We start from the raw sequence: 19,222 nt of genomic DNA, 5'->3' as shown, positions 1-19,222 counted from the left end.
CCCCTGTGCGTCTCCAGAGTCCTGTGCATCCTGTTGCTGCTCCCCGCATTAGCCCTGAGATGCGTGTCCCCAGCCCGGTACCACCAGTTCCGGCACCACGCACTAGGCCTAATGTGCGTCCCCAGGGTCCAGTATGCCCTGTTCCTTCTCCCCGCACTAGCCTGAAGGTGCGTGTCCTTAGCCCGGTGCCTCCAGTTCCGGCACCACGCACCAGGCCTACAGTGCGCCTATTCCGGCCAGAGCCATCCGTCTGCCCAGTGCCATCTGAGCCATCCGTCTCCCCAGCGCCATCTGAGCCATCCGTTTCCCCAGCGCCATCTGAACCATCCGTTTCCCCAGCGCCATCTGAGCCATCCGTCTCCCCAGCGCCAACTGAGCCATCCGTCTCCCCAGCGCCATCTGAGCCATCCGTCACCCCAGCGCCATCTGAGCCATCCGTCTCCCCAGCGCCATCTGAGCCATCCGTCTCCCCAGCGCCATCTGAGCCATCCGTCTCCCCAGCGCCATCTGAGCCATCCGTCTCCCCAGCGCCATCTGAGCCGCCCGTCTGTCCCGAGCCGTCAGAGCCGTTAGTCAGTCAGGAGCCGCTAGAGCCATTCGTCAGACAGGATCTGCCAGAGCCGCCAACCAGACAGGATCTGCCAGAGCCGCCAACCAGACAGGATCTGCCAGAGCCGCCAACCAGACAGGATCTGCCAGAGCCGTCAGCCAGCCATGAGCAGCCAGATCCGTCAGCCAGCCATGAGCAGCCAGATCTGTCAGCCAGCCATGAGCAGCCAGATCCGTCAGCCAGCCATGAGCAGCCAGATCCGTCAGCCAGCCATGAGCCGTCCATCCAGGATCCGCCAGAGCCGTCCAGCCAAGATCCGCCAGAGCAGTCATCCAGCCAGGATCCATCCCTCAGTCCGGAGCTGCCGTCCCTCAGTCCGGAGCTGCACCTTATCCTGGAGCTGCCCCTTAGTCCGGTGCTGCCCCTTAGTCCGGTGCTGCCCCTTAGTCCGGTGCTGCCCCTTAGTCCGGTGCTGCCCCTTAGTCCGGTGCTGCCCCTTAATCCAGTGGGATTAATGTGGAGGGTGGCCATTTGGAGGAGGCTACGTAAGCGGGTAGTGACTATGGTGGGGTGGGGACCACGACCAGTGCCAGAGCCGCCACCGTGGACAGAAGCCCACCCAGACCCTCCCCTAGACTTGATGCTGGTGCGCCCGGAGTTCGCACCTTAAGGGGGGGGTTATGTCACACCCTGGCCTTAGTTATCTTTGTTTTCATTATTATTTTAGTTAGGTCAGGGTGTGACATGGTGAAGTATGTGTTTTTTGTATTGTCTAGGGTGTTGTTTGGTTTAGGGGGTTTAGTAGAATAGATGGTTTAATGTTCAGTGTAGGCGTCTAGGAAAGTCTATGGTTGCCTGAATTGGGTCTCAATTAGAGACAGCTGGTTATTGTTGTCTCTGATTGGGAGCCATATTTAAGGCAGCCATAGGCTTTAGCTGTTTGTGGGTCATTTTCTATGTCTAGTCTATGTTGAACGTAAGTAGTTTGTGTGTGCACTTGCGTTTGTAGCTTCACGGTCGTTTGTTGTTTTTGTTAGTTTGTATAAGTGTTTCGTGTTACGTCTTCGTATAATAAAAAAGATGTATTCATATCATGCTGCGCCTTGGTCCAATCTCTCATATCAAGACGATCGTGACAAAATGTGCCTAATTGGTTTATTAATACATGTTCATAATTGTGCACCCTTCTCAAACCATAGTGTAACAGATGTTTTATGTACTCTCCATGCATTGTGTTTTCTCATAATAAATCACTTCGGCCAGTGGTCCCAGTTGAGCATAATTTATTTCTGTTGTTAAATGGGAAACAGCACGTTAGTTGTGCAGGGCTTAATAGTATTGATGGCTGTCAATGGCAAAATCTGTAGCATGAAGACAACTGTGTTAGCCGTGGCTTATGTGACCATGACATCGGTGTATGCTAGCTAACACACTTATTTACAGCAATCATATGCCAAAGCACATCCCAGAAAGCCCCTCAATCCCTAACAGGTGCCATATACCAACACATGTATAAAATCAGTAAAGTACAGCAAACTTGTACACATTGTAAAATAGAAAATAGAAAACAGTATTCAGAACGTGACCTACCCCTTGCATCACATTTTCCTACTGGGAAGACCTGACGTTCGCGATCTCCCCCTATCTGCAAGCGGGGCCAATCACAACACCCCTTATTGTCATCAGAGTTGAACTAACCAATAAGAATGCTTGAACATCAAATACACATTTCTTTAGAGGCAAGTGGAAACATAACCAACCCTGTTACATTAGCATGGCATTATTTCACTGTAATAGCTACTGTAAATTGGACAGTGCAGTTAGATTAACAATAATTTAAGCTTTCTGCCCATATCAGACATGTCGGTGAATTGTTTTTGTTACTTACAACCTCATGCTAATCACATTAGCCTACATTAGCTCAACCGTCTCGCAGGAGGGACACCGATCCAGTAGAGAGACATGAAGATCAGTCAGTTTGGATCATGTCAAGAACTTTGAAAGTTTCTTCAAGTGCAGTCGCAAAAACCATCAAGCACTATGATGAAACTGGCTCTCATGAGGACCGCCACAGGAAAGGAAAACCCAGAGTTACCTCTGCTGCAGAGGATAAATTCATTAGAATTACCAGCCTCAGATTGCAGCCCAAATAAATGCTTCACAGAGTTCAAGTAACAGACACATCTCAACATCAACTGTTCAGAGGAGACTGTGTGAATTAGGCCTTCATGGTCGAATTGCTGCAAAGAAACCACTACTAAAGGACACCAATACTAAGAAGAGACTTGCTTGGGCCAAGAAACACAAGCAAAGGATATTAGACCGGTGGAAATCTGTCCTTTAGTCTGAGTCCAAATTTGACATTTTTGGTTCCAACTGACGTGTCTTTCTGAGACGCAGAGTAGGTGAACGGATTATCTCCGCATTTGTGGTTCCCAACGTGAAGCATGGAAGAGGACGTGTGATGGTGTGGGGGTTCTTTGCTGGTGACACTGTGAGTGATTTATTTAGAATTCAATGCACACTAACCAGCATGGCTACACAGCATTCTGCAGCTATGCACCATTCCATCTGGTTTGCGCTTAGTGGGACTATCATTTGTTTTTCAACAGGACAATGACCCAAACACACCTCCAGGCTGTGTAAGGGCTATTTGACCAAGGAGAGAGATGGAGTGCTGCATCAGAGGACCTAGCCTCCACAATCACCCGACCTCAATCCAATTGAGATGATTTGGGATGAGTTGGACTGCAGAGTGAAGGAAAAGCATCCAACAAGTGCTCAGCAAATGTGTGAAATCTTTCAAGATTGTTGGAAAATTATTCCGAGCTGGTTGAGAGAATGCCAAGAGTGTGCAAGGTTGTCATCAAGGTAAAGGTTGGCTACTTTGAAAAATCTCAAATCTATTTTCATTTGTTTAACACTTTTTTGGTTACTACATTTTCCCATATGTGTTATTTCATAGTTTTGATGTCTTCACAATGTAGAAACTAGTACAAATAAAGAAAAACCCTTGAATGAGTAGATGTGTCCAAACTTTGACTGGTACTGTATATATACATATATATACAGTACATATATATATATATATATATATATATATATATATATTTGTTGTTTTTGGTTTTTTGGGGGGGTGGGGGGCGCGGGGTACTAGGTGATGTTCCGCTGGCTGTGTGAAAGCCCTTTAAACTGTATTTTCTTTATACAACAACACCACTTGCAGTACATTTACTGCAACTACAGCGTTATTAATGGGCCTGTTGGCTGCAATGTCATATTTCCACCACGAGGCGGCGGTCGACGTCGACATTCTGCAGACAAAGATGGCGGTGCGGAAGAAAGACGGCGGCCCGAACGTAAAATATTTCGAAGCGTCTGATACAGTCTCGCAGTTCGACAATGTCCGCGTTTGGTTGGGCAAGAATTATAAAAAGGTACTGCTGTTTTTTGTTAATGTAATGAATACATTCATTCATATGATCATAAATGAAAGAGGGCAATTTTAACAGTAGAAGGAGTGGGCAGGCGAGTGAGGGTGTGATGAGATGGGTTGCAGTATAGTCCAGTTGTTTAATCCACACATTCACGAGACGGAAACAAAAGGATGCTGAGGAAACGTCTTGGCAAGAGCCGCGTGATGGACATGGACATTTGATATGTTTTAAGTGGATGTTTCTACACCCATTTAGTAGAGGGAAATGAATGGCCTGTGTTGGGGGTTGCTGTTCGGGGGAAGGGAGGGAACCTAGCTAGCTAGCTAGCTAACGGTAATTTCATGGATTGCAGATGCCTATTCCGGCCAGCGCAAGTGCACAAATCCAGATGTTAAGCTGTTTTTTTTTTACCGGCGCCTTCGGTTTTCTCTCACCCCATTGCACTCCATGGTCTTTTAGGGCAATATATGCGCCATGAGTTTTCATGATCCGGCTCCTTTTACCCCTAGATGGTGAGAAGGATTTTCTCATTATAGTGTTGCCAAAAAAGTCTATTGTCTCAGAGCAAGCGCTCAACCCCAACATGTTCAACCTGGGATAGACAGAAAGAATACAAAGAATCACATAGATTAACCTATAATTTCTTTGACCATCAAATGACCTCTGTTTTTGTTCATTGTACAGTTCCAACTATCAAAGATCTATCTAAGATCCACTCACTCACACCATACTTGAATATATGGGATAATACCAGAATAATGATGATATGCATGTCAACATAGGTACAATGTATATTTATCCTGACATTTCCATGTAAATCCTCACTCTCTCTTGTCCCTCAGTACATCCAGGCGGAGCCCCCCACCAACAAGTCTCTGTCCAGCCTGGTGGTCCAGCTGCTGCAGTTTCAGGAGGAGGTGTTCGGACGACATGTCAGCAACCCACCTCTCACCAGGTTGCCGGTGAGAGAACTTGCACGCACACACATGTGCTCAGGCACACACACACACACACACACACACACACACACACACACACACACACACACACACACACACACACACACACACACACACACACACACACACACACACAAACAATTTGCTATTGTGCTTCCCCTATTCCACTATTCTAATAGTGTATCTAACCCTCTGTCTTTCTGTTCAGATGAAGAGTTTCCTGGACTTTAAGTCTGGTGGGGCTCTCTGCCACATTCTGGCTGCAGCCTACAAGTTCAAGAGCGATCAGGGCTGGTAAGAGTTTCATTCTAGCCTGCATATTTTGTTTTGCTCACTACACTTACACTCCCCTCAAATGAGTTTAACCCACTAAGTTCTATGGTTGAGAAGTTCTGATTAAGATGAAACCAAATAGACTGATCCTTGAGACGTTTTCATTTTCACAATGATGCATTTTTATTGAAATATTTTAGGAGGCTGTGTGAGATATTTGACTCCTGTCTGTCTTCATGGCAGGCGCAGGTTTGACTTTCAGAATCCTTCTCGGATGGACCGCAATGTGGAGATGTTCATGACTATCGAGAAATCTCTAGTACAGGTCCGTCTGCCCTTGTCTTCTTTGGAAAACGATTTTCTTTGTCTGTATTGCTCTCTTTTTTAATTTACTCTCTTTCTCTGCATCTGTCCATCAGAACAACTGTCTGAGTCGACCAGTGATCTACCTGAGCTCTGACATTGAGGCCAAGCTGCTGGGGAAACTGAAGGACATCATCAAGAGGCACCAGGTAGGCTTGTCTTCACTGACCTAATGAAGAAACTGTATGAGTACACAATACAGTACAGCTTAATACAAAACAATACATTACAGTACAGCTTCATACAAAACAATACAATACATTATAATACAGCACAATACAATACAGTACAGCTTCATACAAAACAATACAATACAGTACAGCACAATACATTACAGCACAGCAAAATACAGTGCAATACATTACAGTACAGCGTCATACAAAACAATACAATACAGCACAATACAATGCAGTACAATACAATAGAGTACAGCTTCATGCAAAACAATACATCACAATACAATACAGCACAATATAATACAATACAGTAGAACACAGTTAAGCAGAGTGTGTTTGCTGTCTCATGCAGGGCTCAGTGACTGAAGACAAGACGTCCAGCTCCCATGTGGTGGTTCCCATCCCTGCCAGTCTGGAGGAGGGTGAGTCAGTCTAACATTTTGGATCAAACGTTATCTGTTGGCCAGAATGTTTGTTCTGAATTTATACCTGGAAAGTGAATTGGTCTATTAGCTAATTAGACGAATGGATTGATCATAGAGACATTTTTCTCTCTCCCTCTCCCATCCCCCGTTGGTTCAGAGGAGTGGGTGCGTCCGGTAATGAAGAGAGACAAGCAGGTGCTGCTCCACTGGGGATACTATCCTGACAGGTAGGGACTGTCCATACTGGGGCCTCAGCCTGACAACGTCAACACAACCTTCGGATAAAGCCTTGTGCAGAACAGGGTGCTCTAACACCATGGAAACCCAGGATGATGATAATAATGATGGATTGGATTTATATAGCGCCTTTCTACATTGGTACTCAAAGCACTTTACATAGTAAGGGGGAAACACTTCATCCACCACATGTTCAGCACCCACCTGGGTGATGCATGGCAACCATTTTGTGCCAGAACGCTCATCATACAACAGCTAGCATGGTGAGGAGTGATATATGCCAACTAGGAATGAGGGAGATGGTTAAGTGGCCATGATGGAAATGGGGCCAGGTTGGGAATTCTGCAAGGACACCAGGGTTAACACCCCTACTCATACGATAATGGGACCTTTAGTGACCATAAAGAGTAAGGACACCCATTAAACATCCCATCCAATCCGAAAGACAGCACTCTACGCAGGGCAGTGTCCCTTTCACTGCCCTTGGGCATTGGGATTCAATCTTAAGAATAGAGAGAAGAGTGCCCCCTACTGGTCCTCCAACACCACTTCCAGCAGCATCTGGTCTGCCATCCAGGACCAACCCTGCTTAGCTTCAGCCAGCAGTGGGATGCAGGGTGGTGTGCTGCTGGCCGCATGGCACCATGTGTCTTAAATGTCACCATTTGGGGTGCAGACACATTGAAAGTACACTGACATTTTCTCTATCCCATACCCACATCTCCTTTACCTTGAGTTCCACACTGTTTTCTCAGCCTGTGTTATAGCACCATGTGTTGACATGTGGTGCACTAGAAACATTAGTCTAGTTTAACCTCTGACCTCTGTCCCCTGCTGCTCAGCTATGACACCTGGATCTCAGCCAATGAGGTGGAGGCTGCTATGGAAGAAGCGCCCAGCCCAGAGAAACCCAGGAAGGTCGGCACACACATCCTTCTCTTTCTGTGTCTTTCTGTGTGAGCTGATAGTCAGATAAGGGGTCGGGGCTGTACCAGAATGAACAAATGGTGGTAAACAACGCAATTGCGCATTAGATGACACATTGTCTGTTGATATTTGTCCCTTACTGCATACATTTTTACTAAACAGTACGTTCTAGATAGTATGTAGTACATTGAGTACACAGAATGTTGTTTTAGTAAGTAGTAGGCAAGACAGGTTTCAGACACATCCTTTCTCTCTCTTCCCCTCTCTTTAAGTCTATTTTTCTCTCGCTCTTTCTCCCTCTCCTCTCTCTCTGTTTGTGTTTTTTTTTTATAGCCAACATATAACATTTTACTACATTAAATGAACACCATATAAACTGTGTCTTCAGGTCCATGCCAAGTGGATCCTGGACCTTGACCAGTTTAATGAGTGGATGAATGAGGAGGACTATGAGGTGGGGGAGGCGGGCCCCAAGAGGAAGAGGATCTCAGCCAAGACCCTGACGGATGAGGTCACCACCCCAGGGGACGAGCGTCGTGACAAGAAGCCCGGCAGTGCCAAGAAGAGGAAGCGCTCGCCCTCCCCCTCGCCCACCCCACCACCCCAGGAGAGCAAGAAGAAGAACACAAAGAAAGGGTGTGGGTGTGTGTTACCCTTTGTTTACTACTGTGTAATTCATTGGGAGATCTGTAGATTGCTGAAATACACAATGACAAAGAAATATAAGTCTTTAAATGATATCCACATAATGACGAACTGTGTGTGTGTGTAGGCCCACCACCCCGTACACTAAGTCTAAGCGAGGCCAGAGAGAGGAGGAGCCGGAGGATCTGACTAAAGATCTGGATGAACCATCACCTGTACCTGCAGTGGAGGAGGTCACCCTACCTAAGACAGGTACACACGCTCACACACGTGTGTGTATATATATATATATACACTTGCACATACACCTTATTATCTAAGATTTAGACTCAGCCTATTGGCTTATCCTCCTGATATTTACATTGGTTGAAACGTTAGTATTCATCATCATTGTGACAAAGTCAGGGGTTGAACTGAAGTGTTGTATCACAGGAAATGCAACTCTCTCCCCCCACACCCTTCTCTCTCTCTTTCTCTCTCTCTCCCCCATACCCGTCTCTCTCTCCCCCATACCCCGCTCTCTCTTTCTCCCCCCATACCCCTCTCTCTTTCTCCCGATTCTCCTCTCTCTCTTTCTCCCCCCCATAACCCTCGCTCTCTCTCTTTCTTTCTCCCCCCATACCCCTCTCTCTCTCACTGTGTGTGTGTGTGTGTGTGTGTGTGTGTGTGTGTGTGTGTGTGTGTGTGTGTGTGTGTGTGTGTGTGTGTGTGTGTGTGTGTGTGTGTGTGTGTGTGTGTGTGTAGCCAACACTAAGAAAGACTCTGAGTCAACACCAGTAAAGGGAGGTACCATGACAGACCTGGGTGAGTTCCCTGAACAACTTAATAAGTTCTCAGTGTATACACACTGTCTGCAGGATGAGGTCACTTCTTACTATATTTTAGCTTTCTCCATTCTTTATCTGTCCCCTGATCTGTATTTTCACTCTCTCCTCTTTTATCTCTTGAACAGATGAGCAAGAGGATGAATCCATGGAAACTGCAGGAAAGGAGGAGGAGGAGGGCTCTCCGAGTGTGAAGGGAGAGCCGGTGAAAGGGTCGGACCTTCATGAGGACAACGTGACCGAGCAGACCCACCACATCATTATCCCCAGCTATGCTGCCTGGTTCGACTACAACAGGTAGGCTACATATCTACGCGTCTCTCCCGACCATCAATGATGATAGTTTGATCAATGATGTATGTTTGACCTCTTTCTGTCTTTTCCAGTGTCCATGCTATCGAGCGTAGAGCCCTCCCAGAGTTTTTTAACGGCAAGAACAAATCCAAAACCCCTGAGATGTGAGTAAACACATGCTAACATAATGTTGTTATTATTATTATTATTACACGTGCCTAGCTTAATACACATGTACACTCTTCTGTGTTATACAGAGACCAACATCTTTGGAGTTTGGAGTAACTTAGCTGCATAACCAATGACAAGAGTCTCTCTTTCTCTTCACAGTTACCTGGCCTATAGGAACTTCATGATTGACACTTACAGGCTGAACCCGCAGGAGTACCTCACCTCTACCGCCTGTCGTAGGAACCTGGCCGGAGACGTGTGCGCCATCATGAGGTCGGGAGGACTCAGTGCACACAGGACATTTACCACAGTCGCATTGTCTTTTCATCTACTTCATGCAGTAATATTTACCGCCTCCATTTATCCCTCTCTCCTCTTCCTCAGGGTGCATGCGTTCCTGGAGCAGTGGGGTCTGATCAACTACCAGGTGGACTCAGAGAGCCGGCCCACCCCCATGGGCCCCCCGCCCACCTCCCACTTCCACGTCCTGGCTGACACCCCCTCCAGCCTGGTGCCCCTGCAGCCCAAGGCCTCCCAGGTACACAGACACACACAGACAGGTTGTTTCTATATTTTGGTTCTAGATGCCTCTATTTGACTGTAGCTTCACTCCACTTACCTTCTCTCTCTGTCCCCTCTAGACTCCGGCGGCCCAGCAGATTCTGTCCTTCCCAGACAAGGTGAAGGAGAAGCAGCCAGCCGACCTGCAGAACTTTGGCCTGAGGACAGACATGTACAGCAAGAAGACTGGGCCTCCTAAGGTATGGCTCACAACACTGCAGGACTGATGAGGATCATAGTGCACTGTGTAGCTATCTATAAAGAGTAGTGAGGTGTGTTATGGGGATGCTACTTCTTCTGTCTGCAGAGTAAGACTGCTGCCAGCGCCATGCGAGACTGGACCGAACAGGAGACACTACTGCTGCTAGAGGTAACTAACAGCACAGCTCTGTCTCATCCACTTTATTACCATTCAATAGAATGCCCTTTAAATCCAAATAATCTTGAAACAGTGTTGATAGGATCGACAACAAAAACACACAAAGAACTTATCTTAAAATGTAACCTATGGCTTAATATAACATCCTTATTAATATCAATCATATCCTCTCTCCTCTCCTTTCAGGGTCTAGAGATGTACAAGGATGACTGGAACAAGGTGTCAGAGCACGTGGGCTCACGTACCCAGGACGAGTGTATCCTGCACTTCCTGCGTCTGCCCATCGAGGACCCATACCTGGAGGACACGTCCTCGTCCCTGGGCCCCCTGGCCTACCAGCCCGTCCCCTTCAGCCAGGCAGGCAACCCCGTCATGAGCACCGTGGCCTTCCTGGCCTCCGTGGTGGACCCCCGCGTGGCCTCCGCAGCCGCCAAGTCTGCCCTGGGTGAGAGGTCAACTCACTAAATAACCGTTGGATCACACAGAGTACAGCCTGGCCTGATTTGTGTCAGAGCTGTTTAGTTAACCTTTATTTACCAGGAAGTTTCTTGGAAGTTTTGGATCTTTTTTTTCTTAAGAGATACTTTTTAGAGGTGGCGTGTGTATTTGGTGTAGCCTTCAACGGTTCAGAACCAACTCCCTGCTTCTTTCACCACCGTTCATTATCTCTCCTTTCCTTCCTCCCTCCCCCCTCTCGCTCTCTCTCAGAGGAGTTTTCGCGTATGAAGGAGGAGGTCCCAGCAGCACTGGTGGAGGCCCATGTGAGGAGGGTGGAAGAGGCGGCGCGGACCAGTGGCAGACAGGACCCCCTCTACGGCCTGGAAGGCAGCGGCATCGCAGGCACCAGCCTGGAGGAGGGAGACAAACCTGGTACAGCTTCCATCTACTATTATCTAAAACTATAGTTGTCTTTGGTCATATTTCCATGTATTGTATGTCAATGAAGAGAAATGAGTTTCCGGTGGGGTGCACATAGGACACTAGGCTTGCTGACAACTCATCTGTCTTTTCTCTGCCTCCAGAAGAGAGCAGTGAGGAGAGTAAAAGTGACAGCCAATCCAGTGAGGAGAAGAGGGAGACCAAGGTATGGTGTTTTTAGGACTTCTACTTTACTTGTGTTTGTGTGGTCGAGTCTTCTGAAACCAGCTACGTTCTGGGTCTGAATTGTCTAGGTTGTGAGGATTTATACTCAAGTGTTGACCATTGTCATTGTCCCCGTCCCCATGGTGATAACAGGAGAACAAAGAGGGAGCCATGGAAGAGGGGGAGAAGAAAGGAGAAAATGGGAAGAAGGAGGAGGAGAGAGGGAGAGAGGGAGAAGGAGAGGGAGAGCAAGAAGCTGAGAAGACAGACTCGGAGATGGGTAATGTTTATGTCTGTGACTGATTTTGAATGTATCTGTAAACTTTGTAAAATAGTCAAGTCTGTCTCTTGTTTTTTATAGACACTTAATTATGTGTGACTTCTATGTTTCCCTCTCTGCATTAGGTGATGGAGAGAAGGAGAAGGAAGGGAAGGAGGGCTTGGAGGAGGGCCAGAGAGAAGGAGAGAGTGAGGGAGAGAGGAAGGCTAAGGTGGAGCGGGATGTGGGAGAGGGGAACCTGGCTACCGCTGCTGCCTCTGCCCTGGCTGCTGCTGCCGTCAAAGCCAAGGTCTGACCTCTGACCTGTGTTTAGCATGATCCCCCTAACCGCAGATCTAGGATGAGGGGCTGTATGTATCAAACTTGTCAGAGTAGGAGTGCTGATCTACAGTTGTAGGATCTTATATTTTGATCACTATTTTGTTGCTGAGGATTTTCTTGCACAGCAGTGTGTTTGAGGTTTAAAAAGGCTTCTAAAGTTTGTAATTTCCACTTTAAAATGTCAGACTTGATTTGCCCTAATGAAAAATGCATCAACCCCTACAAAAAAGGTCCATTAATTATAATCACATTTCTTGTTGCTGCAGGATTCATTTCCTGCTGTAGCAAACTGGCTGACATTAAGATCCTACATCTGTAGGGTCAGTTTTGCCTTTGGGATCATAATGAATAAGATTTTTTTATGTTATATTATTTCACCTTTATTTAACCAGGTAGGCTAGTTGAGAACGAGTTGGCCAAGATAAAGCAAAGCAGTGCGACACAAACAACAACACAGAGTTACACATGGAATAAACAAGCGTACAGTCAATAACACAATAGAAAAAAGAAAGTCTATATACAGTGTGTGCAAATGGCGCGAGGAGGTAAGGCAATAAATAGGCCATAGTAGCAAGTAATTACAATTTAGCAAATGAACACTGGAGTGATAGATGTGCAGATGATGATGTGCAAGTAGAAATACTGGTGTGCAAAAGAGCAGAAAAGTAAATTAAAACAATTTTGGAATGAGGTAGGTTATTTGGATGGGCTATTTACAGATGGGCTATGTACAGCTGCAGCGATCGGTTAGCTGCTCAGATAGCTGATGTTTAAAGTTAGTGAGGGAAATATAAGTCTCCAGCTTCAGCGATTTTTGCAATTCATTCCAGAATACATTAGGATGCACTTGATCCTAGATCAGCTCTCCTAGCCAACCCCCAGGGGTTAAATCATATCTGACCCTATCTGTTTCTCAACCAGGGATTTTTCAGTATGTCTGTGCCATTTCACATGAAAAGATGACTCACATCCATACTTCTCTCTCTTTCTCGATCTCCCCTATACATCTTCTCTCCCCCTCCGTCTCCATTTCTGTCTCCCCCTCCATCCTTCTCTCTCTGTCTTTCTCTCCATAGCACCTGGCTGCGGTGGAGGAGAGGAAGATCAAGTCTCTTGTGGCTCTGCTGGTGGAGACTCAGATGAAGAAGCTGGAGATCAAACTTAGACACTTTGAAGAGCTGGAGACCATCATGGACCGAGAGAGGGAGGCGGTGAGTCAAGGAGAAGTGAAGGGTTATGGGGGATGTAGTTTAAGTAGACTTGTTTGTTTTGCTTTGTTGGTTGGAGTGCACATATACATGTTATAGAGCGTCTGCTAAATGACTTAAATGTAAATGTAAATGTTCTTACCCTTTGTGTGTGTGTGTGTGTGTGTGTGTGTGTGTGTGTGTGTGTGTGTGTGTGTGTGTGTGTGTGTGTGTGTGTGTGTGTGTGTGTGTGTGTGTGTGTGTGTGTGTGTGTGTGTGTGTGTGTGTGTGTGTGTGTGTGTGTGTGTAGTTGGAGTACCAGAGGCAGCAGCTGCTGGCAGACCGTCAGTCGTTCCACATGGAGCAGCTGAAGTATGCAGAGATGAGGGCGCGTCAGCAGCACTTCCAACAGATCCAGCAGCACAGCCAGACTGGAGGCCCACACTCCGCCCCGGCCCCCACTGGCCCCCCACCCCCACCCCAGGGCCCCTCAGCCACCCAGTCCCAGCCAACCCTCAGTACCCCTGCACCACAGCCAGCTCCCAGCCCAGCACCCCTTACCACCTCCATCCCTTCCTCTGCCCAGCCCACTGAGCCCCAGCCGCCCCCCAGTGGTCCTCACACCTCACCTCCCCGCCCGCCAGGCCAGCCCCCCACGACCCACTCCAGCACCACCCCAACACTCCACGGTGAGTCACACTTTGTGTTATCGAACTGTGAATTCAGTATTTAGCTAATACTGTACAAAAGTAATCATGTGGGCCTACTGAGTGGTGCAGCGGTCTAAGGCACTGCAGTGCTAGCTGCGTCACTACAGATCCTGTTTCGATCCCAGGCTGTTTCGCAGCCGGCCTCAACCGGGAGACCCATCAAGCAGCGCACCATTGGCTCAGCGTCGTACGGGTTAGGGGAGGGTTTGGCCGGCCGGGTTGTCCTTGTCCCATCGCGCTTTAGCAACTCCTGTGGCGGGCCGGCGCAATGACACGGTCGCCAGGTGTATAGTGTTTCCTCCGACACATTGGTGCGGCTGGCTTCCGTGTTAGGCGAGTATTGTGTCAAGAAGCAGTGCGGCTCGGCGGGGTCGTGTTTCAGAGGACGCACGGCTCTTGACCTTCGCCTCTCCCGAGTCTGTACGGGAGTTGCAGCGATGAGATGAGACTGTAACTACCAATTGGATACCACAAAGTTGGGGAGAAAAGGGGATTAAAAATAAATAATAATAATCACATGAGCCACTGGAATTAACTTGAACTTTACTGTGACTTTTTGTTGTTGTTGCTGTGTGTGTGTGTGTGTGTGTGTGTGTGTGTGTGTGTGTGTGTGTGTGTGTGTGTGTGTGTGTGTGTGTGTGTGTGTGTGTGTGTGTGTGTGTGTGTGTGTGTGTGTGTGTGTGTATGTGTGTTTTACACACCTTTTTCTCTTTTCTTGAACCCAGAGCCTAGTGCCCCTCTACCTGAGGATACACACCACTCCTCAGCCCCAGTTCCCCCTCCACAGTGAAAAGAAAGAGAGCGAGAGATAGGATCCTGGCAAACTGAATGACATTGACCACTTTGTACCTATGAATCCTGCCTGTTTCATCTAAAAATGAAGAAGTCAAACTGAAGGACATATAACAAACTTTGATCATGTTTAACATTTTGAACGATTTACATGAGAAAGAAAAGCAAAACAAAAACATTTCACTGAAGTCTACCTTACCAGAGTGAATATAAAGATCCTCCTCAACTAAACAAGAAAATACCAATGAAGAAGTTTATCGATTTTCAAACTAACAGTCCCCCAGTAATATTTTCAGACATAAGTTGCCTAATGACTTTCACCTTTCACATCAGAGCCCAAGGTTAAACCAAGAGTATGGTCATGTAAATACACCACTTGACCTGAAGATATGAAGAGAACTAAAAGGCTCTTGTCTAAGCAGTCCTTTGACCAGTGGTGCTTTGGTGCTTTCGTTTCCTGCTATAGTTTACTGAAGTCAGATGTTCTACCATGTTCCCAGAGGTACCTACCTACCTATTCACCCACGGTACCCATGGTAGGAATTTATAAAAGAGAAAAAAAGATTTGCACTTTGAAAAGATGTTTCCCCGGTGGCCATATCTAGAGACATGAAGCATTATTAATGGCTCTATTCAATCAGCGTCGCAGAAGTTCAGCGTTACAGAGTGATTTAAATGTAAAGGCAATGTTAGTGGAGAATGCATTCACAGTAAACACTGCATATGTCAGCTCAATCAGAAATTACCTTTACATTGCTATCGCGCAATCTGTAACACTTCAGCAATACAGATTGAATAGAGCCCTAACTCAATTGACCTGAAGCACTTAGCTGCTCTCTTGTTTTGAACTTTTACTACGATGTCATAGTTTCCAAATATGAGATTCTCAGTTCTAGGTCACCTTATTTCATTGGATTGGCTGCTTGTTGCCCTATGTGTGTGAATGTGCTGTTATAGAGCATTGGGGTTGGTATGTTGGTTAGATGTATCCTAAACTAAAACAAAGTATGTGTTAGGGAAATGAAAAAGGATGAACGAATGGTATTACTCTTTTGTAATGATATGTATTCCACTTGGAAACCGTCTCATCTTGCCCTACTGCCATTTGTTATTAAGACTATGTACTGTAAACTGGATTTTCTGTTACAAATGTTTCACTCCAATTGGAACAGAAAATCCCTCCATGACTGAGCATTAGAAACCACTTAAAGTATTGATGAAGGGCCACACCCCCAGAGTCAGCGTGCCCTCTAGGACACAATGTCCTAAAAGGCCTTATTTGAACTGTATTTTGGGCTCGATTCAATCCATATAGCAGAAGTTCAGCATTACAGAGTGATTGAAATGTAAAGGTAATGTTCCTGCGTTAGCGGAGACTGCACTCACAGTAAACACTGCATATGTCAGCTCAATCGGAAATGATCTTTACATTGCTATCGCTCAATCTGTAACACTTCAGCAATACAGATTGAATAGAGCCCTTTGTTTTTGAAGTTTAACATCTGAAGCACTTCTGAAACAGTTGCGCATGCTCAGAGCAGAGCATAATCATAAGCCTAGCAGTAACTGCACAAATAAGATGGTGTTTGTCAGCATGTCCAGTATGGCTAGTCAGTATCAGTGAATCATACCATTGTAGAGATTATACTCTAAAACAATTACTGGATATAGCTCCGGAAGAACCTTATTGGCAACTTCAAAGATAACAGGCATCACCATCACAAAGCAATTTTCTCCATATGAGTTTCTGGGGTGAAGCCAGAGGTGTGGACATTTGGAAATCCACTGATTTTTATAGTTTGTTTTGTGTTTTCCAATGACCTGTCCAACTCGCATGAAGCTGTTCGTATGTGATGGAAGTGGCTTTAATGTTACAAAATAACTTTCTAAGTCAAGGAATCTGAGAAGTCAGTTCAGCTTACAGAGGAGAATTGTGTCCTTTAATATCTGTAAACAATATCTTCTCTATGTATCCTATCTATTTTTATAATATTTGACTGTCAGGTTTTCCATTTTTGTTTCTTTGATATTATTGTTTGCATTTTATTGCTGTATTTTATTATCTATGTAACCTCTAATCCCCTCCCTCATTGTCATGTGCGTGATCCTGATAGGCCTCCATGACCTTTCAATCAGTGTGACTGTGAGCATGGGTGTGTTTTCCCCAGTGTTCCTTCAGTTCAGTTCCATCTAACCCCCTTGTGTCATTGTTTTGAATTGTTACAAAGGCTGAGAAATTGGGATGCTCATTGTTCTCATACAGAAGTACAAAATGATGACACAGCAACACATCACACAAACCCACTCCTCTGACAGTGTCATACATATACTCCGATAATAAAACTTGTGTCCAGATAGCCAGTGTTAGAAACTTCACTACAGTCGTGACCATGGATGGACTGCTTTGGTCTCTGTTATTGCATTGTGTGGATTTCGTGATATGAAATACGTGTGTATGTTCAGTTTCTTGTTTCTGTTTGTTTTTCATGATTGCTAACGATAGCAATGATTGCATTGATTATACAGTAGAAATGAACCTTTCCTCAGTCAAACTGTTGCCAAATGAGTGTCAACAGTTGCTCTGCAGTTCGTGTTGAATTAAAAAATATATATATATGCGAAGGTTTTACTTACAATTTTTGGGGGGAAAGTCAAATAAATGAAGATGACATGATGTGACGTGTATAGTTTGGTCATTGTTGCTACTGTGGGGATCGCAATTATTGACACCCTGGATAAAGATGAGCAAAAATGACTGTATAAAATAAATAATTCAAATACTGAGCTTTATTGTATGCAATATATTTGTTTTTAATTATATTATTTTATACTAATATAATTGCTCAAAGAAAGAGATTTTGTTTAAAGGCCCTGTGCAGTCAAAACTGAGTTTTCATACGTTTTATATATATATTTCCACATTGAGGTTGGAAAAATACTGTAAAACTGTGGAAATTGTGATAATGCGCTTTTAGTCTAAGAGTGGTTTGAAAAGACCGCCTGAAATTTCAGCCTGTTTTGGTGGGATGAAGTTTTGCACTGCCTGGTGACAACCCCAGGTGGTAAATTAGTTTGTAGACCAATAAGAAAGAGAGTTCCAAACCTCTCTGCCAATAACAGCTAGCTTTCAGTTTTCCCCTCCCAGCTCAGACCACTCCCAGGCCATCCTAGTGTTACAGTGTTGGTTATGTTTCCACTTGCCACTGCAGAACTATGTTTTCGATGTTTATGTATTCTTATTGGTTGGTTGAATTTACATATCAATAAAGTGTTATGCCATTGGTAACGCTTGCAGATAGGGGGAGATAGATCATGAATGTCAATTCTTCCCAGTCTGATATTAACATGCAAGCAGGAGCTCACGTTCTGAAATAGTGCATTCTATTTTCATATTTACAATGTGTATAAGTTCACTTTGTACATGTCCTGATGTATATACACTGAGTATACCAAACATTAGGAACACCTTCCTATTGAGGTAACCCCCTTTCCCTCAAAACAGCCTAAAATCGTCGGTAGCGTTCTACAGGGATGTTGGCCCATGTTGACCCTCACAGTTGTGTCAAGTTGGTTGGATGTCTTTTTGGTGGTAGGCCATCCTTGATACACATGGGAAACTGTTGTGTGAAAAACCCTGCAGCGTTGCAGTTCTTGACACATTCAAACCGGGGTACCTGGCACCTACTACCATACCCTGTTCAAAGACACTTCCATTTTTTGTCTTGCCCATTCACCCTCTGAATGGCACATATACACAATCCATATCTCAATTGTCTCTAGATTTAAAAATCCTTGTGCCATCAATAAGGGATTATAGCTTTCACCTGGTCAGTCTGTCATGGAAAGAGCAGGTATTCCTAATAGTTTGTATACTCGGTGTATATGTGTACGGTACCTGTTAGATATTGGGGGCATTTGGGCATGTGCTTTTGTACGTAATTGCTAAAAAGCGCGAGTTAGCTAGCATGCTCTAATTCTAATTGTCAAATTAGCTCCCTGCTAATTAACAGTTAGTTCCATGCTAACAGATGAATTACGAATCTACAACCATCAACATACTGTTGTCCTGCACATCTAATGTGTTTCCTTTTGTCTATCGTCAGACACTTACATTTATTGTATTTTGTACTATTTTTGTCCTTGTTATGTTTACAAAATACCCAGTCTGATATTGACATGCAAGCGACGAATCACAAATATACTGCCATCAACATACTGTTGTCCTGCACATCTGTGTTTCTACGTGTCTTATCGTCAGAATAAACACCATCAACTGGGATCGCTGGCTGGCCAGTCCTTTCTTTAAATACAGAACGCAAGAGAGTTACTACATCTGTTAGACTTGCAAAATTCTTGCTTGAGAAATTGCTCTTAGCTAAGCTATTTGTGTTTCCTTTTGACCATTTAATTGAAAACAATCACAGTAAGGTACTTCATTGTTACCCATACATGATTTGATATCGAGTTAGAAACCGCTGCATTGGTCCTTTAACAAGTAATACATATTTTTTTTAATCAGGGGTCAAAATGATTGACACCTGCTTTCAATACCTCACCTTACAAGGATAAGAGCACTGTGCCTTTTTCTGAAATGTTTGAGAACACATTGGGAGGGATCTTAGACCATT

The 19,222-nt window shown here is 45.2% G+C and overlaps 1 protein-coding gene across 3 annotated transcripts; it reads left to right on the top strand.

The window, feature by feature from the left end:
- The first annotated feature begins 3,855 nt into the window (after window positions 1-3,855).
- LOC129848302 (SWI/SNF complex subunit SMARCC2-like) lies at window positions 3,856-17,379 on the top strand. 3 transcript variants are annotated; one of them, XM_055915651.1, is made up of 25 exons: window positions 3,856-3,987; window positions 4,830-4,949; window positions 5,155-5,240; window positions 5,469-5,544; window positions 5,639-5,731; window positions 6,111-6,180; window positions 6,341-6,410; window positions 7,263-7,338; window positions 7,736-7,989; window positions 8,120-8,244; window positions 8,737-8,796; window positions 8,945-9,113; window positions 9,203-9,274; window positions 9,441-9,554; window positions 9,666-9,819; window positions 9,923-10,042; window positions 10,150-10,212; window positions 10,408-10,666; window positions 10,930-11,091; window positions 11,244-11,305; window positions 11,458-11,584; window positions 11,710-11,873; window positions 12,982-13,116; window positions 13,403-13,781; window positions 14,528-17,379. In XM_055915651.1, the coding sequence occupies exons 1-25, from the start codon at window positions 3,877-3,879 to the stop codon at window positions 14,590-14,592; spliced, it is 3,186 nt and encodes a 1,061-aa protein (XP_055771626.1). In that variant the 5' UTR covers window positions 3,856-3,876; the 3' UTR covers window positions 14,593-17,379. The 3 variants fall into 3 exon arrangements, with proteins under 3 accessions (XP_055771626.1, XP_055771624.1, XP_055771627.1); XM_055915649.1 differs by having other exon boundaries at window positions 5,463-5,544; XM_055915652.1 differs by lacking the exon at window positions 3,856-3,987 and adding an exon at window positions 4,069-4,499 and having other exon boundaries at window positions 5,463-5,544.
- The last annotated feature ends 1,843 nt before the right edge of the window (window positions 17,380-19,222 follow it).

Source organism: Salvelinus fontinalis, chromosome 3, assembly GCF_029448725.1.
Source record: "Salvelinus fontinalis isolate EN_2023a chromosome 3, ASM2944872v1, whole genome shotgun sequence".
Taxonomy (NCBI): Eukaryota; Metazoa; Chordata; class Actinopteri; order Salmoniformes; family Salmonidae; genus Salvelinus; species Salvelinus fontinalis.
Note: the sequence above shows the minus strand (reverse complement) of the source record. Positions and strands in the feature narration are given on the sequence as shown.

Excerpts from the sequence above, each read along its gene's own strand:
- LOC129848302 (XM_055915649.1), top strand. The coding sequence starts at position 3,877 with ATGGCGGTGCGGAAGAAAGACGGCGGCCCGAACGTAAAATATTTCGAA. Across the intron at positions 9,275-9,440 it reads AAATCCAAAACCCCTGAGAT|TTACCTGGCCTATAGGAACT; the intron begins GTGAGTAAACAC and ends TTCTCTTCACAG. Across the intron at positions 13,782-14,527 it reads CACCACCCCAACACTCCACG|AGCCTAGTGCCCCTCTACCT; the intron begins GTGAGTCACACT and ends TCTTGAACCCAG.